General features: G+C 36.0%; 1 protein-coding gene across 8 annotated transcripts in view; it reads right to left on the minus strand.

Annotated features, from left to right (window-relative positions):
• HELQ (helicase, POLQ like) overlaps positions 1-22,474 on the minus strand; it is a 36,468-nt gene extending 13,994 nt beyond the window's left edge. For 3 of the 8 annotated variants that reach the window (XR_004194404.2, XM_015250735.3, XM_072942470.1), the window contains exons 1-11: positions 22,040-22,460; positions 20,519-21,236; positions 17,041-17,219; positions 16,138-16,338; positions 15,631-15,703; positions 12,500-12,597; positions 11,263-11,361; positions 9,858-10,003; positions 6,704-6,943; positions 4,412-4,553; positions 3,934-4,038 (exon numbers count right to left, since the gene is read on the minus strand). Coding sequence is in view for 7 of the 8 variants with exons in the window: in XM_015250735.3 (XP_015106221.2) it covers positions 3,934-4,038; positions 4,412-4,553; positions 6,704-6,943; positions 9,858-10,003; positions 11,263-11,361; positions 12,500-12,597; positions 15,631-15,703; positions 16,138-16,338; positions 17,041-17,219; positions 20,519-21,236; positions 22,040-22,225 (2,187 nt within the window). In the remaining variant the exon portion in view is untranslated. Of the gene's footprint in view, positions 1-3,933; positions 4,039-4,411; positions 4,554-6,703; positions 6,944-9,857; positions 10,004-11,262; positions 11,362-12,486; positions 12,598-15,630; positions 15,704-16,137; positions 16,339-17,040; positions 17,220-19,428; positions 20,466-20,518; positions 21,237-22,039 lie in introns of those variants that run through there. The other 5 variants (XM_072942475.1, XM_072942458.1, XM_072942489.1 and 2 more) reach the window with 5 other exon arrangements.
• Positions 22,475-22,477: the final 3 nt, after the last annotated feature.

Here is a 22,477-nt window from a genome sequence, read left to right on the forward strand (position 1 = left end):
CTGCAGTGTTCATAGCAGCACTATTTACAACAGCTAAGACATGGAAACAACCTAAATGTCCAACTGACAGATGACTAGATAAAGAATTTGTGGTATATTAATACAATGGAATACCACTCAGCCATAAAAAAGAACAAAATAATGCCATTTGCAGCAACATGGATGGACCTAGAGATCATCATACTAAGTGAAGTAAGTCAGACAGAGGAAAACAAATATCATATGATATCACTTATTAGTGGAATCAAAAAAATGATACAAATGAACTTACTTACAAAACAGAAAGAAACTCACAGACTTAGAAAACAAACCTATGATTACCAAAGGGGAAAGGGTGGAGGGAGGGATAAACTAGGAGTTCAGGATTGGCAGATATAAACTACTATATATAGAAGAGATAAGTAACAAGGTCCTACTGTATAGCACAGGGAACTATATTCAATAGCTTAAAAAACCTATAATGAAAAAAATATATATGTATAACTGAATCACTATGCGGTACACCAGAAACTAACACAACACTGTAAATAAATTATATTTCAATTAAAAAAAAAGGCCCACCAAAATACAATTACAAACTGATAGATGTCATTAGAGGAAGGGAATGTGGTTTTTAAAGCACACAATAGACTGACTGGACTCAGCAGTACAGGGAGGCTTTTCTAAGCAAGCGAGGCTAAGTGAAAGTTTCAGGGTTGAGTGGGAGTTAACCAGACAAAGCAGTGGGTGAGAGTGAAACTGGAGATGGGGAGGTAAGATGGGTGAGTCCCAGACTTAGGGAGCACTGCCCCTACTTTGCATTTCTAAATAAATTCTAGTATCAGTTTACAACTTACACAAAACAACCTGTTGAAATTTTGATTGGGATTAAACTGAATTTATAGATCAATTTGGGATGAAGTAATATCTGAACAAAACTGAGTGTTCCAATTCATGAGTATGATATCTCTCTCCATTTATTTTGGTCTTCTTTAATTTCTCTCAGCAGTATTTTAGTTTTCAATGTATAGGTCTGACACATATTAGTTAAATTTATCCCTAAATATTTCATGGTTTTTGATGCTATTGTAAATGGAATTGTTTTTCCAATTATTTGTAGTGAGTATGTAGAAATACAATTGAGTTTTGTACACTGATCCTGTATCCTATGACATCACTAATTCTACCCTAGTTTTTTTGTACATTTCTTTGGATTTTTCTTGAACTCAACACCATCAGCAAATAAGATAGTTTTACTTCTTCCTTTCCAATTCGTGTTTTTTATTTTTCGTCCTGTCTTACTGTGTTGGCTACAACTTCTGATATATGTTGAATAGTAGGGTGAGAGCAGACATCTTTTCTTTTTCTGATCTCAGGGGAATCAGATGAGATTAAGTGTGATGTTACCTGCATTTTTTTTTTAAGTAAGTACCCTTTATCAGGTTGAAGAAGTCCTTTTTTACTCCTAGTTTGCTGAGTTTTTATCATGAATGAGTGTTGAGTTCTGTCAAATGGGTAATTATATTGATTGAATTTTGAATATTAAACCAACTTTGCATTACTGGAATAAATTCTGATTGACCATGATATATTGCTCTTATAATGTATTGCTGGATTACTAATACTTTGATAAGGGTTTTTATGTTTTCAAGAGATATTGGCCTGTAGTTTTCTCTTCTTGTAACATCTTTGTCTGGTTTTGGTATCAGAGTAATGCTGGTCTTATAAGATGAAATGAGCATTGTTCCCTCTTCCTCTACTTTCAGGAAGAATATGTGTATGATTGGTGTTATTTCTTCTTTAAAAGTTTGTTAGAATTCACCAGTGAAGTCAGCTGGGCCTGGAATTTTCTTTGTGGAGAAGTTTTCAATTATAAATTCAATTTCTTTAATAGATATAGAACTATTTAGATTTTATACTTCTTCAGTTGATTTTGAGAATTGTCTTTTAAGAATTTCCCCCATTGCATCTAAATTGTTGAATTCATTTTTCAGTATTCAAAGATACAGTTATTCAAAGATAAAGTTATTCAAAGATAATTCCATACTACCTTCAATATCTCTGGGATCTCCAGTGATGACCCTTCTTCCATTCCTCATGTTGGTAATTTATGTGTTTTCTCTTTTCCACCTGATCAATTCAATCAATAATCTTACTGATCTTTTCAAAGAACTAGCTTATGGTTTCATTAATTTTTTTCTCGTTTGTCTATTTTTTGTTATTGATTTCTGCTTTTATCTATATTACATATTTTCTAATTTCCCTTATGATTTCTACTTTGACCCGTGGTCAAAGTATGCTATTTAATTTCCAAACATTTGGGTATTTCCCTGATACCTTTCTATTACTGATGTATACTTTAATTCTGTTGTCATTAGATTCCATTCCCTAAATAATTTCAATCCTTCAAATTTATTTAGACTTGTTTTATGACCCAAAATATGGTCTATCTTGGTGAATTTTCAAATGCATTTAGTGAATGTTCTACATACACAATGGCACACTGGAAAGAGTACTGGCCAGCAAGGCAGGAACCTGAATTATAATCCCATCTAAACCATAACTCCTTGAGTGACCTTAAACTAAATCATTAATTCTCCAAGTCTTGTTACCTTATCCACTATATAAATGTAATAAGACTCAGTGATCTTCATGATCTCTTTCCCTCCTTTATTAATTCCAGGGCAACCCTCCAACTGTAGGTCTTTATTACATTATACATGCTTTACTACAGCTGCTCCCAAACTAGCCTTGCAATACTCCTGCATAGTAGTATTCCTTTTTTACAGATAAGGTAACTGGAAGAGTTAGTAATTTATGCAGGGTAACAAGAGACAGAGCTCTGACCAGGACACAGGTATGTGTGATATCAGAGCCCTTGCTCTAAACAACCACAGAAAACTTTCACTATTTCTCCACTGATAAGTGATTGGGTCACAACCCTTTGGTCCAGTGTTTAAACATGCTCTCCACCTTCCCCCATCTACAGCACACAGTCTGGCCCAACTTTTCCCACTCAACTTTCTACTCCTCAGTATCTTCAGCCTTCCTCAATATTCAAGCCTACTGACTGTCACCCCGCATCATCTTAAGGTTTCTCACCTTTCACTCTAAGTAATGGCTATTCCTTCCCTCTGCTTATCTAAAACCTCTATCTCCTTCAATACATAGCACTAATTACTTTTCTTTCTTGTAGCCTTTCACTTTTATAAATTGCCAGGGGATATTGTAATATACCATTCACCAGCAAGGTAATCAAAACTTGTCTCATGGTGTTTTTTATTTATCAATAACCTTTCAGATTTTCATTTAAACTGTTTAGGTTAATGAAGGTGGCCTGTACGATAGATTAAGAGTGCTGGTTTTGTAGTTAGATAAAGCTGAATTCAAACTCTGGTTTTGCTATTTTGAGGCAGAGTGACCTTGGGCACAAAATTAAAATTTACTTAAGAATATCCCTAATAAAGAGGTTTAACTCAAGAGTAACTCTGATAAAGAGAGCTAATTTCTGATTTTAGGAAAAAGACTATTTTCTCGTTGTGTCCCACTAACTTTTTTTTTTTTAATTTTCTGCCTGATAAAGTATATACTGATCTCACACACATTTATGGTCACAGGATTATAGTGAACCTTATTCTTACCAAAGGCAGAGATGCTAGATTACCCCCATCAGGACCCATGTCTTTACAGCTCCTTGTATCCCCCACAGTACCCACCAAAGTCTCTTACTTGTAATGGACACCAAATTACGATTTGTTGGTTTTTCATATTTCTTACAATTCAAAAGATTAAAAATGCACATGTAAATCTAGATTCAGATTTACCATGTCAGATTGTTCTTTTCCACATTAGATTAGAATTTAACATTTTTTTCACACTTCACAGTTTTTTAAAACTTTTAAACCTCCATTATCTCAGATATCACTTTATAAGATATAAAAATATTTTAAATACCTTCAAACCAATCAAAGAGAGGAACAAAGTTTGGATTCCCTTGGTGAATTCTTGAACAAGTTGGCTGTAACAGTTTTCCAATGGTCTGCTTATTAGCTCCAATACCTACAACAGTCAAAGCAATATTATAGTTTTGTGTTATTATAAAAAAAAAGACGACATTCCATATAAAATTTTATATTTTACATAGATATTGTGGAGGTCAGGGGAGATAAGAAAACATAAAGATTAAAAAAATATGAATTAAGCAGGGATCCTAATGAAAATGGAAGAAAGATAAATAGGGAAAATACTTTTCATTGTTTGCCTGAAATAAAAAAGTATTCAAACTACTCTTTCTAATTCTTAATCATAGAGGGGAAGGAAATATTTAAAGGAATATTAATAATTAATTTTTAAAAGAAGACCTCATAAAAGGGCCAGACAAAAGACAAAGAAAGAAGACAAAACAGCCAACCAACAACCAGTTGAATACTACCTGTTGCTTGTCTTTTTCTTGCAAAATAAGGATGCTCTCTCCAAAAGAATCTATTCCAGCACGGCCAGCTCTGCCAATCATCTGTTTATATTGATTCCTCTTTAAGAATTCTTTGGCAACATAAGGGGCTCTTAAAATAACTCTATGAAATTGATAACATTAATTAAAAGTAATATTCCACCTATAGCAAGAGCACCTATTTTTTAAACTTTTAATTTCACTGTAACTTACATGACATTAAATTTAATAACACATTAACTCAAAATAATAGATGACTACTACCATTTACCAAAAATCTATGATGCTTGAGGTTCTTTATGGACATTATCTGTAATCCTTACAAAACTCTTGATGCTAATATTCTTTTTAATTTAATTTAATTTACTTTTTACAAAGGGGCTAACTGAAGCACAGACAAGTAAACCACAAAATTAGTATTACCAGAACCATAATCTGAACTTAAGTTTGACTAGCAACAAAGCTTATGATCAATCCACTATAGCAATAATCTAAGAAGACTTTTGATTTTATATTCCATAAATGAAAAATCTGACTACACACTACCAACATATACATATTTATTTATGAACTTACATTTTTGTCAACTACATAAAATTGCAAATTTCAACTGTTTTTGACCTACAAACATGTTTTCAACCCTGCTCATGTATACAGAAATCTATACCAGCTTTCCTGTTCAAAGGTGCGAGAAAACCTGTCATTTACCTAAACCAATCAGCCTACTCCTTTATTTATAAATCCAATGGACAGCCAAAATTACCAAACACATGAAGAAAACTAATGCCATAAAAGAAAAATAACAAGAACATACAGAATAAATGTCTCACAGAAGCAAATATAGAGGGACAGAAAAGAACTTTAAAAAATTCTAACTGGTATCTACAGAAAGTTCTAGAGGGCAATGTATTCACAAGATGAGAGCAGATTACCATAAAGAAAGAGCAACAAAAGAGAGCTCTTAGAAATTAAAAAACTTTAAAAAATTCGTTTAAACGATTCAATAGAAGAATTGAAGAATGAATGAACACAGTTAATGGGGTAAGTTGAAAACTGATTTTGTCATATGGGAGGTAAAGCTGAAGAAATCATACATGTCACATAGATTGAACAACGTGTAAAAAAAGTTGAGAGTTGAAAGCTCAACTTAAGAGGCTTCAACTCTATCTAATTGAAGTTATAAAAGCAAAGAACAGAGATCATGAAAGGAAAGAAATAATGAAAGAAATAACTGGAAAAAAATTACTCTAAAATGAAGAAATGCATAAAACTTTAGATTGAAACAATATACCCAAGAGCTAATGTGAATGAGAAGTGCTAGATTGGGATGGTTAGGATTGCAGAATTAGATTTCCTTTTTTTATTTCACCAACTATCTGAAAAAAATGGAAAACTTAGTCAGTGACAGGATTTGAAAATGAAAGAATAGAAAAACATATACTTGGCAAAAAAAAATGTAATCCTAGTATTTGAAGTAAAATCACTAAATGAGAAAGACAAGAACCTATTTTATTGATAAAAGGTATAATTCAGCAGTAAGATATTTCGAGTAAACCTTTATATACCTAAGTAGTTTTGAACTACAAAGCAAAAAAAAAACTTCTAAAAAAGGTAAAATGGAGAAGCTGACAACTCCATAATTACAGTGGGAGATCCTAACATACCCTCCCTGAAACTGACAAAGAATCGCAAATAGTAAGAAAACACAGGAGCTGACAACATGATTAATAACCACAATCTTATGAAACTGCATACCCATTTTTTTTATGCTCATGGATGATTCACAAAAATCGATCATTTATTTGAAAAAGTTCACAAATTTTAAAGTCACAAATGACAAAGAGCAGAAATCAATTATACAGCCCTACACAGCTTTGGTAATAACTGAAAAGGTAATCAAGGATCTACTCTAAAAAAGATATTAGACTCAAAAGTCTTTAAGGTTTCAAGGAAATCTCTGTTAAATAAACTTTCAGATCATAAAAAACGGTGGAAAGCTTGCCAACTGTTTCTACACAACTGGGCTAATAAGCCCTAACCTCAAAACCAGACAGGGAGAGCAACAGGAAAGAAGGAATTCTAACAGCAGAAAATCTACAGATGTTATTTTTCATTAAAATATTAAAGGAAATAAATCAATCAACTCAGCAAGTGCTGAAAAAAACATTTGATAAATTCTCACCCACTACTGAGGAAGAATAAGACAACAATAAAACTGCTGGCAAGCTAGGAATTCAAAGTTTTGAGCCCGGCCAACAATTACTTACATCTTACCTTCGAGCTGGTAGGTTAACACCTGCTGCTAGGGTGGATGTGCAGGTGAAAAGGCAGAGAACGCCTGTGGAGTAGGCCTCCTCCAAGAGCTTCCTTTCATCACTCGTCAAGCCGCTGTGGTGATAAGCAACCCCAAAGGGGATGGTGTGCTTTAGCACAGGACACAAGCTGCCACTGCTGCTATTCTTCAAGCTCTTAATCAGTTCGTGTTTTTCCTTCTCTCTGTGCTTCAGATATTCCCTAGGAAAAAGATCTGTCAGAGATACGACCCCTTGATCTTATAGTGACAGGGTGCCTGAAATTTTAATTTGAGTAGATGCATGTAAACAGTCTCTTCTTAAAAACGTATTACTTTTATTGACATAAGTATATAAAATGTTCTTAGGATTTGGATTTTGATTTCAATAACTATTAGGTAGCTTCTCTCAAACTTTTTGTAGATCACAGAGCTCTGTGAAAATTTGCTTACAGCTAAGGGGAAAAACAAATATTCACATAAACACAGCACTGCCTGTAATTTCAGAGGGTTCATGGACTTCCTGAAGTTTAATCCTGTTCTGCCTATGAATCCATGGGTGCCAGTTTTAGACCCCTGCTCTACATGTTACAATTTTCTTTTTCACAAAACATACATCTTTAGTGAAGATGATCTGTTTTAAGTCATAAATTTTCTTCTCTGAAGATGAAAACATATACATTGTTAAATCATACATATTATAGGTAGAACACTATCTAAACACAAGCATTTTAGAAGCCTCAGTAATATCCTACCATGTCTCCTTATTTAGAAGCACCTATTATTTTAAATTCCCTTCTTAGAAAAGAAAGAGAGAAAGGAAAGAAGGACTAAGAACAACTAACTACTAGTTGTAAAGCTACAACTTCTGAATACCAGTAGCAAACAGAGTCTAAGAGTATACAGGACACACAGCCTGTGTTGTTGTGTGCTTCACAGAAAGAAAGCAAAGCTCTGGCTGGTGGTAACTGCAGCAGACCAGGAATTTTGTAAGAAGTTGAGAAATGGGATGCAAGGACACAATGAAGAATGGGGAAGAAAGTGGTTAAGAGTCATCAGTGCAAGCTGAGTAGGGAGTGACAGACTTCATGTTACTACTTCCAGCCAGTATTTGAGGTCCTAAAAGGGATGAACCCTTCTCAAGGAATTCAGTCGTACATGGTGTGAGAACATTAATAATCACCCTACAGTTTTAGAGAAGGGAGACATGATTTGTAACTGACCAGGTAAGATATGGTTAGATGGAGAAGGGTTTTGTGGGAGAAAGTGAGATCTGCGCTGGGTCCTTAAGAACAGGTGTTAGAGAGGCAGCAGCAAGGGGGCAGGAAGTGCACTGTTGGCAGAGGGGAAGGCATGATCCCAGGCATGGCAACGGGCAGTGCAAAGCACAAACAAAGAAGAGAAGTGGCTCAGCTTGGAAGGAGCACAGGGCGAATGAAGAGCAGAAGGAAGAAGGATGGAAAAGTAAGCTGAATCAGATCTTAGCCTGAATTCCAGGCTAAGAAGCACTGTGGTATCATTTTTAGGGGGAATTTTTTAGGAAAAGTGATATGGCCAGATCTTTAGCAGTTGCCAGCAAATAGTGTTTAAAAGACATTCTTACATAAAATAGATAAACACATTTATACTGTATAGCACAGGGAAATATATTCAATATCTTGTAGTAGCTTATGGTGAAAAGGAATATGAAAATGACTATATGTATATTCATGTATGACTGAAGCACTGTGTTGTACACCAGAAATTGACACAACATTGTAAACTGACTATACCACGATAAAAAAAATGTAAAAAAAAAAGGCATTCTTGACTTACAAGTCAAAAGTAGTGACAACCAGAAAAAAGATGTTTCCTTGAGATTAAGACAATCACTTGGGAAAAATCTGCTTCATTCTTTGCACTTAGACAGACATACAAGCACATTCTATTGCCCAGGTGGTTCTACAGTAACTGCTTCCCATGAAATTTATGGTAAGGAGGCAAATAATTAAGAGAGAAGCTGATATGCGAGGACACTCAAGAAATCATGTTTTAAAGACACCACTGAGATCAGAAACCATTTAGCCCTAGATTTCACTTTATTTATTTTTTTTTTACTTTTTAAGTACTTTGATATTAAACTTTCACATTTATGATTCAAATAAACTATTATCAACAAAAAGCAAAATAGTTAAAAGGTATAGCTTGACCAATATAAAACTCATGCCTCCCAAACGATAATCAATTTCCTTAAGCTTTTATAATGTGCATCATCATTATAAAGGTGGACATGCAGCTACCAAAATGGGAAACTTCTTCACTTTATCCCAAACATGTGTATCTTTGTGTTAGCCAACGAATTTAGCTCTATATTAGACCAATCCATGACAGCAGGTTTGGGAGGGGAGGTGGAGCATGACTAGATTTAGAGTCCAGGGCACTGGTCTGTGAATAGTGATACAGCAGTGGTTAAGGGACCAAAAAAGAAGTCTGAAAAACATGATAGAACCACACATGGGACAAAAAGGTGCAGAAAAAACTAAACTGTTTATACTTAAGGTCGCTTTATATTTATCTATGATACAACAGAACCAATATTAAAATACTGTAAAATTGCAACCAACAAATTTCTTAATTGTTTAGGAAATTCAATCCCAATGTCCACACAACTTAAGTGTGACGTTTACTAAGAAAACAAAGAAAACAGTATTTAATTAAAAAGAAGGTTAAGCTGAAGATATGATTAATCCCCACAGTGATCAGTGATTAGTTCTCTGATCACGTAAGCCAGTGGTTGACCTTGGCTGCATGTTGGACTTGCCTGGGAGCTTTACAAAATAATGGTGCCTGGGTTCCACTCCCAGAGATTGTCTTGGATGTAGCTTGGGCACTGAGATTTTAAAAAGGCCCCCAATGACTCATTGTGCAGCCAAGCCATTGTATTAGCCAGCATTCTCTGACATGCAGCCTTAGAACTTTTCTCTATTCCACACATGTATATTTCACAGTTCAACTTTCCTCCAGGTCAGGGCCTTCAGAACCTAGTACAACAACTCAGTACAATGTTCTGCAAGAATTAGTGCTTGCTGAATCAACAGAATACCTGGCATGTAAATCATAATAAAAATAAAACAGAATATTTTTAAAAGATTAACATACTTGCTTAAAATTTTGCATATCATTTCTGCTACATTTTCACAGTTCTTCTTAGTGGGACAAAAAACTAAGCAGGAATAATTGGGAATAACTTCTGTCACCAATGCTACCAAGTGGTCAGGATCCATCTTTTTCAGAGTGTCAGAATACTGTACAAGACGTAGGAAAAAAGCAGTTAGCAACCATGAAAGCCTTTCATTTTATCAGTGTGTTTCGAAAGGAAAGTAAACCATTCATAATTCTGAACTTCTCATTTACTAAATATGATCACTTAAAAGAAAAGACGAAACCTATATTAAACGGCAAAATGTTAAGTTCCACTTTTCTCTTAGATTATTAGGGTTTCATTAGGTGTATTCAGTTTTAAATAAAGGAAGTGAAAATAGTTAATGTTATTAATAAACCAACTGCATGTCTATCTGCACTGAAGCAGAAAAAGTCCACAGAGAGAAACACAGATTGATTCCAGTAACAGTCAAAGAACTGCACAAGTGAGTTAGAGCTCTTGCTATTACTAAATTTTCAAAAACACAGTTTCAATCATACTACAGCATGTATTTTCAGAAATAGAAAATATATTTACTAAGCAGACACAAAGAACTCAAAGAACATGAAGAAAAATGCAAAGTTATTTAAAATCTCACTTCCTTTGACTTGACTGAAAACTCATTAAGATTTAGAATAATATACCTTTATAGAATTCTAAAACTGTTGTAAAATCCCTTTTCTCCTTTTTTAATGTCCTTCATATAAGTCACAAAACATTAACGTTTTCATATACCAACATCTGAGCTACATAGCCTACAGACGTTCTTCTTGTTTTGCTCTTGCTGCTGAATGAAAAAACATTTATGGGAGAGGTCTCCAAACTTGGTTCCTGGATCCCCAAGGGCAAATAAAATACCTAACAGTTTTGATTATTAGGTAGTTAGGTCCAAACAAATTAATAAGTATGTATTTCCTTACAAATCAGTAGCCATCTGAATAAATAATACACATCAATGGAATAAAAATCTTTTAAAATTTCACTCTTAAATAACCATCACAGCCCTCTAATGGACTGTGTGCACAGCTGGGCCCTCCACAGGTTTCCAAACCGTAGAAACCCTCATGTCCTGTGCCACATTGATTTTTACATGGTATTTGCTTACAGTAAGTACAACACACTCTCCCCAACTTCACAAAGATACAATATCATAGAAAGGAATGTAGTGTGATCTAATGCTGACACTGGATACTGCCTATCTTGAACCAGTAGTTTGTATGGTGTCCAACAGATATCAAGCATCAGCTGTTTTCTCTCAAATGTCCAAACTATTCCACAGTATCCCTAAGACTCCCCTGTGGTGCCCCAGGGCAGCTGGGAACAAAGTCTGGGAACCTCATCTTCAGAGATTATCAAGGTTACCTTATAATTAAGGAGACGTGAAAAAGTCATGCCATTCTCTGCTTTGTTGTCAACCTCATATATTGCATCGTTTATTTTCAGATATTCTTTTAATTCAACCTTGAATTAAAAAGATGTTTGCAATTAATACCATATACAAATCCATCTTTCCAGAGTTTCAAATTTTGTAAAATATGCTGTAAAAAAAGGAAAGCTATACAAAAATTTTAGCTTTTCTAAGGTATGTAAAATGCTTCAACATAAAAGTTATTTCTTTCCCATTTAAGTTTCTTTTCCCCTTTAAATCAAAACTGGGATTAATATCCTTGAAGAAATACTTTTGAATTGAATAGCCACATATCTAAAAGGAAATCAGACACTTGCATTGGTCACAAGAAGTATAAATGAGTCAAGTGTTCACACTCCTGTATTAAGGAGTTTATTTGTGTTATTCCTCAAGATTTAAAGCTTTATTAGTCATCAGTTTTAATCTAAATACCACCAAGTTATTTTTAATTTAAGTATTTGTAGACAAAAGTTTGTAAGAACAGCTCATTGAATTTTTAAAAGAACAGCCTCTAATTCGACAATTAAGGTCAGAAAATATCTCTTGAAAATTTTCATATTTGGTGCAAATGCAAAAACACCAAATTTCAAATTAAAATTTGGTGATTCTCAAAAATCATTTTCTGAAAACCTATTTAGACACAGAAATTGCAAACAGAGTATATAAACATTATAAGCTACTTTCAAATAACTATGAACTACATTAATTTACTTTCTTCGTCTTTTGGGAATACTGTTAAGGGGGAGTTTAAGCTTAAATCCATGTGAAGTCTTAACTTATTAAAAAAGCATTATAACTACCAAAGCATAAATATTGGAAAATATTTAAAATTTTAAGGTAAGTTTTTTTTTTAATGTGCCAATAACTCGAAACATGAATTACTGAATTCTCACTGAATGAAAAAAATGTACCTTACAGAATATAAAGTGGAAAAGCAGAATGGGTCTGGAAAATTTCATTCAATAAATATTCATTGAAGAGCCAGGGGCCAGGCATTGTTCTGGGTGCCACAGCCAGGCCAAGATCCCTGACCCTGCAGTTACACTCTCTATACACAGATTTACTAGCACACAGCCATGGTCAGTGGCATTACACTCCTTCACTACTCTTAACGTTTTTTATATAGTACATTTGCTACTTTTCTTTCTGAATAAAAGATGATACATAACAAATCAAACCTTAGGTACATACTGGTCTAAACTCGCTGGTGTAATATTCTGCCTGCAGGAATTCCTGGAGGTCTTCAACATTGTTCAACGTTGCACTCATACCAATAATTTGAGTTGTTTCTAAAAAATAAAAATCCAAAGTATTGAGGAAAAGGTGTTATTTGGTATATCATAACAGTAATTTTTAGCAGCCTTTTTGTGTTCTGAATTTTTCCTCAGTGATTTGGAAAAGGGAGGAAGGTAAAAAGAATACAAATACAGGTGACCCTTGAACAACACTAGGGTTAGGGGCACAGACTCTCCACGCAGTCGAGTATCATCCAAAACTTACAGTCGGCCCTCTGTACCTGCAGTTCTGCCTCCCTGGATTCAACCATCACATCGTGTAGTACTGTAGTATTTACTACTGAAAAAAATTCACGGATAAGTGGGCCTATGCAGTTCAAACCTGCGTTGTTCAAGGGTCAACTGTATATCTCCAGAGTATTAATGTTACCAGATGAGAGGTATAAGCTGATAATATAGATTGGGAGCCATCCACACACAAGAAGCACTTGAAGTCATGAGTGTGGATGAAATCAGCAGAAACAAGAGGAAGTAGGAAACAAGACAAGAGTCTGAGATGAATCCATGGTAACACCAAGGCACATTACGAACATGCTGAGAAAGAGGCGTCACAAAGGAGAACAAAAGAAGAAACTAAAGAGATTCCTTTCATTCAAGTAGCTAGTAAGTGTAAGGCACTGGTGACAGAAAGACAAATATACAGCAGTAGCAAACACACGTCCATCATGTGCAGATACTGAGTGAGATGCTCAGCAAAGACTGACGTGTGCCATCATCACAGCAACTCAGTGAGGAAGGTTCTATAACAATGGTCCATTTTTGATGCAAAAAAGAGGCATAGTTACTGTAACTTACCCAAGGTCACACACAAAGTTAAAAGTGAGCTATTATTTGAATCCAGCTCCAGAGTCTGTCTTTACCTATCATGCTATGCTACTTCTCAATGCTAACACATGATCCCTCTTACAAAGCCGGAAAACCAAGAGAGAATGTTGTTTCAGCACCCAAAGGAAAGAAGAATGATAAATAATCAAATGCCGAAGAGAAATTAAGACAAGGACAGTCAGAGCACACTGGATTTGACAAGTCGGTGATCATTTCCCTCTCTTCCTCTGCTTTATACTTTTCCACAGAACTTCTCACCATCTGACACACTGTATGTTTTCTCACTTATCTGCTTATTGTCTGTTCATTTTCAGTAAAATACAGGTTTGTTTTAGTCACTGCTGTACCCCTAGCACTTAAAATAGGGTCTGACACACAGTAGGTACTCAATAAATATTTTTTAATAAATGATTATAAGGTGCTACAACCTGTCTAAATACCACTGTTACCAAAACTTAAAAAATAATTCTTAAGATTTGACCTTTAAATAAACAAATGGGACCTAATTAAACTTATAAGCTTATGCACAGCAAAGGAAACCATAAGTAAAACAAAATGACAACCTACGGAATGGGAGAACATTTTTGCAAATGAAACCGACAAAGGCTTGATCTCCAGAATATATAAGCAGCTCATACGACTCAATAAGAAAGAAACAAACAACCCAGTCCAAAAATGGGCAGAAGACCTAAACAAGCAATTCTCCAAGGAAGACATACGAATGATCAATAGGCACATAAAAAAATGCTCAGTATCACTAATTATCAGAGAAATGCAAATCAAAACTACAATGAGGTATCACCTCACACCAGTCAGAATGGCTGTCATTCAAAAGTTCACAAATGACAACTGCTGGAGAGGCTGTGGAGAAAAGGGAACCCTCCTTCACTGCTGGTGGGAATACAGTTTGGTGCAGCCACTGTGGAAAACAGTATGGAGATTCCTCAAAAGACTAGGAATAGACTTACCATATGACCCAGGAATCCCGTTCCTGGGCATATATCCAGAAGGAACCCTACTTCAAAAAGACACCTGCACCCCACTGTTCACAGCAGCACTATTTACAATAGCCAAGACATGGAAACAACCTAAATGTCCATCAACAGATGACTGGATAAAGATGTGGTATATCTATACAATGGAATGCTATTCAACCATAAAAACTGACAACATAATGCCATTTGCAGCAACATGGATGTCCCTGGAGAATGTCATTCTAAGTGTAGTAAGCCAGAAAGAAAAAGAAAAATACCATATGAGATCACTCATATGTGGAATTTTAAAAAAAAAAAAGAAGAACATAAATACAAAACAGAAACAGATTCATAGACATAGAATACAAACTTGTGGTTGCCAAGTGGAAGAGGGGTGGGGAGGGACAGACTGGGAGTTCAAAATTTGTAGATACTGACAGGCATATGTAGAATAGATAAACAAGATTATTCTGTATAGGGCAATATATACAAGATCTTGTAGTAGATCATAGCGAAAAAGAATGTGACAATACGTGTATGTTCATGTATAACTGAAAAATTGTGCTCTACGCTGGAATTTGACACAACATTGTAAAATGACTATAACTCAAAAAAAATGTTTAAAAAAAATTTGACCTTTAATAATTTTCCACAGATAAGCTATTATAATACATAACAACTAATAAACTACCGCAATAGCGTATCAGTAAGTAATAGAGAAGACATGTAGAATAAATATTTCATATACACTTAAAGACTATCTGATGTTGCAAAATAGCTACTTAATGTGACCATTAACATACACTGTTTTATTGGTATGATGATGATGATACTGATGGTGGCAATGGCAGCGAGCTCTTATTGTGCTGTGTGCTAGGTGTGGCTGAATGCTTCACATGTGCTAACTCCTACAGTCCTCCCAACAGTCCCATCAGGTTGGTACCATCGTTATTGCCACTTTACAGATGAAGAAACAGAGAGGTTGAGTCACAGGCCTAAGCAGACAAAGCTAGTAAGTGGAGGAAAATGATAACTTCATTTATCTTCACAATTCTACCCATTTATCCATTCTTCCAACAAAAATTCATAAGCTCACTTAAGAAATGAACTACGGCAGAAAGCTTAAGTATCTTACTCAAGGTTACATACTCTAGCTGGTGATACAATTAACTCTTACAGGTCTCTTGATTATAAATCAATTAGTGGCCACACCTGAAAAAATACTTACTGCTGGTGTAGAGGATTTTTGCTAGAGTCATTTCCAGTATGGCCCCACGGCTTCCTTCACCAATCATGTGCAGCTTTGAGATTTAAAAAATAAAGGGGGGAGGAGAAAAGTAAATCTGTATATAACACCCACATAAAACAAGCATATATTTGATAAAATGAAGAAGCAACCTTTGCTTTACAAATAAAGCATTTTAGTTATGGCAACTAGGGTACATATACATTAATTCACTGGTATTTTAAGTTAATGAGGTTGTCCCCAGGACAACATTCTTACATCTGAAATTCATAAGCACTATTATAAAATTGGACATATACACATATACTCACTCTTCAAGAAACACCTGGCACAAAGCTGAATTTAAGATTACCAAGCATGAAATTTCTTCATCTGTATTGTCTATATATTAAAATAAATGACTTATTCTCATAAAGGTACTAAGCAGGTCCATGTAATAATACGTTAGTATAACAAAAATGTTGATAAATTATAAAAGTAGCAACCAACCTCATCTACAACAACCAGACCCAGATTGCTAATCCTTCCAGTTTCAATCAAAGAATTCACCAGACTATGTCCTTTTTCAATAGTGGCAATATATAGTGATTTCTTTTCCCTTCTTTTAATTGGAGGAAATTTTCCTTTGCTTCCAGCATATTCTTCAACAAAGAAACCCAGTTCTATACCAAAACTTGACAAACCTGAAATCTAAAATATTAGTTAAAATAAACAAAAGAAATCAGATAAATAAGCACTCTAAGGGGGAGGATATAGCTCAGGTGGTAAAGTGCATGCTTTGCACGCACAAGGTCCGGGGTTCAATTCTCCAATACCTCCCCTAAAAATAAATAAATAAATAAACGTAATTACCTACTCCACCCCCCTCCCCAAAAGAACTCCAGTTACTAAGTGTTCACAGGGATTTACAAAATCTAAAAAAGTGTTTAATACCAATCAATGGGAACAAAATCACAGATAAAACACATATACTAAGAAATGTCATAATTAATGTATTGATCTTTGCAAATGAACACTTCTACATAATAAATGTAAAAATAAATTTTAAGTGTCTCCTCTGCTGTAAAAAAAAATCAGAATAACTCATTTATTTTGATAAAATAAGTGAGTTAGTTTTTGCTTGAAAAGAAGTCTAAATATATATAAAACATTTAAAATGGAGTTTAATCCATCAATTTAGAAAAAAATAAAACTCTTTCTGAAACAGGTAATCAGTATTAGAGATTTTTGGTAAGTACTCCATACTGCTTTGGCACATCCTAAAAATATTAATTCTCCATCATTAATAAAGGTACCTCTTCTCAGGAAAAACTTGTTACATCTATGCTAGTTTTTATATCTTAATGTTAAAATAACATTAGCAAATACCACTTGTTGAAAAAAACCCCGCACCTTTTCTTGAACAATTGCCACATAGGGCAGGATCATTAGAACATCTTTTCGCCGGCAAAGCAGTTCTTGTAGCATTAAAATCTCAGCCACGAGGGTCTTCCCACCACTTGTTGGCAAGGAATATATTAAATTTTTTCTTTCTTGCACGGAAGTCAGTGTTAAGCAAGTATGTTGCCATTCTGTGGAATTAAAAAAAAAAGCCTTATTTTTCCCTTTCCACAATCTTAAAAAAGTTTTCTAAGAAGAAAAATCAAATTCCACCCTGTGTAGCATCTTCTCATGACGATAAATGTAATTACACATCAGTGTTAAATGTCAAAAATCCCCAGTGTGATGTGTGCATTCTAATACTATTTCTAACTCAGGCCTGGTCAGCAGGGTGGGCACCCATTTGCCCACCCATCTGCCAGCTGCAGACTGAAGTCTGAGATTCCATAGGGCAGGCAGCACCTGCTGGACAAGAGGTATCAGCTGGCACTTCAGAGGAGCTAAAGGGCAACTCAGGGATCTGTGTGAGTTCTAAGGCCTTCCTCCTATGTTCTGCAAGGAGATTTTGTGTGTTTCCCTTCTTCATTTACCCAAATATCATCTTAGAGAGACACAGGGGAAGGTGGAAAAAAATGTGTGAGGTTTTGTACAAACTAAGAAAGACTATTCAACGAACTCTCAGGGGGAGCTGAACTTTGAATGGCCTGAATACCGTTGTAAACTAAGACTGTTTAAACCATGAGAGACTAGGATGGTTAACTAGGACATCTAGGAGCTCCACAGCTTAGCAAGGTAGAATTCATGAAGAGGACCACATCAGACCCAAAACATGGTGTGAAAATGAGTACAACCAGTGTGCAGGAAAATCTGACAACGTGCAACACCAGAAGTCTTCAAAATGTGCGCCAGTATTTTATCACTAGAAAAATGGGCAAAAGATATGACAAGATATTTCACAGCAGGGAGAAATGCTAATGCTAATAAACAGATGAAGAAATTCTCTACTGTTACCTATTAGGCTGGCAAAATAAACAAACAAACAAAAAGGATTAAATACCAGAAAAAAGCCCCCCACAGGTAAAATCCAGAGCTGACTACAGCCGGCACAAACAGGCACTTTTGTGTGTGGTTTATGAAAGCAGGAAGTGCTACAATCTTTTTGGAATGCAACCCTGCAGAATCAAAATAAAAGTGCCCATTGTTTTTAATCTAGCAGGATTGCTTCTAGGGGTCTTAACCTACAGAACTAAAAGCAAGAGCATACAAAGGTTACATGCAAGGTGTTCACAGCATTGTTTATATATAACAAAGAGCCACCACGGGGGTAAAGGCTGAATGAATTAGCGCACAATCATATTATGTAATTCTTTGCAGCCTGAAATATTTCAAATGACTATGTATTTCTACTTTAAAAGTATTTCAATATTGTACAGCCCAGAGAAATATAGCCATTATTTTGCAACAACTTTAAAATGAGTATAATCTATAAAAATATTGAATCACTATGTTGTACACCTGAAACTAATATTGTAAACCAACTATATTTAGGAATTTCAAAAATATTTAAATACTTAAATGTAATATTTAAAAATATTAAATACAAAAACATATATTAAAAAACACACCAGACTAGTATCACCCATTAGTTATCGACCTGCAGATGTTTGTGTGAAAATACAACTTGACCATATCCACATTTTATCCACCTCAGATTTTTAAAGTATAAATTGACCAAAATAATGAATATTTAGAAATAGCATTTATCTTCACACACTAAAAAAAAAAAATTACATTAACTTAGTTCCCAACATTTCAATAAAACATTAAGCATGTAATTCTATGATTAAATGGCAAAAATAACAGTATTAGGTTGAAGTTCTCTAGTTAAGTGGTTCTCAATTTTCCACATATCTGCATCACTTGGAGGGCTTATTAAAGCACGTTGTCAGGTCCCAGCCTCAGAGGTTCTGACTCAGGAGATCTCGGGTGAAGCCTAAGAATGTGCATTGAAATGCACATCACAAATTTCTAGGTGATGCTGATACTGCAGTCCAGGAATTACACTTTGAGAAGCACTGCTTTAGCTCAATGAAAAGTGGCACACATGTTTATGCTTTAAATCAGTCATGTCGTTAAGCCAGATTTACAAGTAAAGAGATTTAAAAAGTTATTTACTGAAGCTCTTACTTAGAAGTGATCAATATAATTACCAACAGTCATTACCAAAATCTAACTTGGCATGTCCTCGACACAGAACATAACTGGCAAAACAACTATTATTATTATTATTATCCCTTTTTAATAGATCAGGAACTAAGGCTAAAAGTGCAAAACTTGTGTTTAAGTGACAAGGCCAGAATTCATAACCAGGCTGGCAACCCCCAGCAGTTAAGAACCTACCAGAGTTTACCAGGCACAGTGCTAGTTACATAAGAAAAAGATGAGTTAGAGTGAGCCCTGTCCGCAGGGTACTCATTCTGGTAGGAGATGCAGATTAAAACAAAGAACAAAGTGCTAGGAGAAAAGCAGAGGGAAGAAAGTTAACATCTACTTCAAGGGCAATACACACCTTTAGCTCTTAAACCGCAAACCTCACAATTTAGAATTTGTTAGACTCTTGTAAAGTCTTATATTGTTTCCTGCAGTCCTACATCTCCAACCTGATTGTCTTCTCCCTGAGATGAGACCCCATGTTTTCATGTGGTTCATAAGATACTAACTTAGGAGTTTCAGAAGTAATTGTGAAGTGACTGGTTGGTAGGCTGCTCTTCCAGGATGGCAGCAAGCGTCCCTTCTTTGTCTAAAATGACACAATCTGAAATATATGCAAGGACCTTGGATTTTTGAAAATGTTACAAGATAAATTATTAATACTATTTCTTTCCACTTAAACCCTAACTTCAGCTGTCTTTAAAGATGTTTCATTTTAATCAATGGTATTACAAATACTGACTTCTTTCACTCAAGATACCTGAACAGTCAAAGGAATTTCAACAGCTAAGTTTTGGTAGCCAAGTAAGAGGCAGCTAAGGAAGCATTAGCTAAGAAAACTGAGGAGCAGCCAGACAATCAGAGAAAAAAACAGGAGTAGAATGTCAAGAAGCCAAGAAATGGATATTTCAAGAAGGGTCTAGTCAATTGTGTCCGGTAAGCTACTGAGAAGTCAAGAAAGTTAAGAACTAAAAGCATCACTGGGTTTAGACCCTCCCCCAAGTCATTATATATTGAGAGCACAGAACCCAGAGTCAGAGTGGGCTGGGAAACTAAGGTGAGGAAAAGGAGGCAGCAAGGATAACAGGTTGGAGGAGTGTGACCATGGAGGGATGGAAAGAGGCTCAACAGTAGCAGGATAGGGATGGAAGGCTGAGAGAGGACTGATGTTTCGTTTTAAGATGAGAAACATGACCACAAAAGCATCTGTTTTCTATTGATTTGCACCAATATTATGGTAATGATGGTAATTTTTTTTCATCCCAGCAAAAAACATTACCATATAATTTTTCAATTCCCTTGAACTGAACATAAAGGTCTCTCACTTTGCTGGGTAAGGAATAAAAAGGACCAAGGTCATCTGATGATGACTCAATTGTTTTCTTAGCAACATTAATTTCTTCAGATAGGAGAGCCTCTTTGAGCTGTTTAGTCCTAGAAAATATTGGTGTTTGGGCCTTGGCATTTCCAGTCATGGTACTTTTTAGATGATCTTTAAGACTTTTTCTCCTATTCACATCTGAACTAGCTCTGACTTTAGAAGAGGATTCATCAATTTGCTGGGCCTGATCTATGCTATTAGTGGGCAATTCCTCATTTGCAGTCTTGTGAGAGGATGAGCTCCAATCCCTCTCTTTAGCAGATGGATCTCTAAAGTCATTTGAAGACTTGTGCAAATTTTCAAAGAATAAAACTTGTGAAGAAGGTACATCATACAGAAGATCAGCTTCGGGTTCAAGAGAGACATCTTCATGACCACTTTGGTTCTTTGTGTGCTCATCCAGTTTTAATTCAGTAAAGTTGCCTACAGTAGTTATGCTGAGTGTTTTGCGTTTAATGCTTTCTGCACAAGGATCTTCAGTGGCATGGTCTGTAGTATGCTTCCTATGTTCAGGAAGTTGCATATATTTTTGTTCCAGGTCATCAATTTGAGCTAAAAGAGAGTTTTCAGCAAAGCTATCATTGTCACCAAACATGTCCTCTTCACTGTCAATGTTCTGGAAAGAAAACAAAACAAACAAACAAAAACTTATGCCCAATTCTAGCTTCATTAAAAGTTTTGGCCTATGGCTCTACCAGGTATATAACTATATGGTCACATATGAATCAGGCACCTAAACGTAAATCACCCTGTGAAATAAACACCATCACCCTCATTTTACAGATGAGAAAATGGAGGCCTAGAGGGGTTAAGTGACTGGCATAAACTGTACTCCTAGTGTATGGTGATGCTGGCATCCTAACTGTCAAGCTAGTGATAAATCCTGAAAATGGCAGCAAGACCAGTAGCCATCTACTGAGAAGGATGTCATCTCACTAGAAGTTTCTGATAACTGCAGTACCCTTTCCCCTTCTCAAACTCCAATCTGCAGAGACTGGCCTGTAACAAAATCATGCTTGTATCACTGGACACTCCAAGGAGATTCTGTTGGCAGAAATTTGGAATTGAAAGGGCGAGTGACTTGGGATGGTCTGCTAAACAGAAAAGACACAAATTTGGAGGTAGCAATATAGTGGTTAAGAACACAGGATTACCTCCAAGTGAGGATTAACAGCGATAACAAAGGCGAGGTAAGCACATGAAGGCCAGTAGATAGTTGGCCAACTGGAAGGGAACTGGCAAATTTTTCCTTTCTTTTATTTTATTTTTTGCGTTTCAAGACCCACGCCTTCTGTAGCTGGTCTCCCATAGCTCTTTCAGTGAGCATGCGCAGTAGGAGACCTAGGTTTGGATCATCACCCCTAAGGTGGGAAATGGAACGAGGAACTCTGGGGAATTTGAGAGGTGGTGGGGCTGTACCTCGACAGGCTGCACGTCCACAGTTTTCCGCCGCCGGTTCCCAGCCCCTATCTCGTCCTCTTCCTCCTCCTCATCGCCAGACTTGAGCTCCGCCGCGGTGGGCGCGGCAAAAACGCTCTCTAGGCTAGGACGGTTCCTTTTGTGAACGAACACCCGCCGGCGAATGCGGGAGCCACCTTCATCCATGGCAGGGGCCGAGGGCCCTGCCCGAACCTCGTCCCCCGTGGCCCAGCCGCCAGAGCCCAATGGAGGGGTTAGTGCAGCAACAGGGAGCGGGTAGCCACAGGTGGAAACCCCGCTCGCCCCTCCATCCACCTTTGGGAAAGACTACAAACCAATTGTCAGGACTCTGGGGCCGGAAACGCAGGCACAAACGTGAGAACCCGCCCTCTCCTCGTCCAATCTCCTGGGCCTGGCTTGCGGGAAGATGCCGCGCAG

This window comes from Vicugna pacos, chromosome 2 (assembly GCF_048564905.1).
Source record: "Vicugna pacos chromosome 2, VicPac4, whole genome shotgun sequence".
Taxonomy (NCBI): Eukaryota; Metazoa; Chordata; class Mammalia; order Artiodactyla; family Camelidae; genus Vicugna; species Vicugna pacos.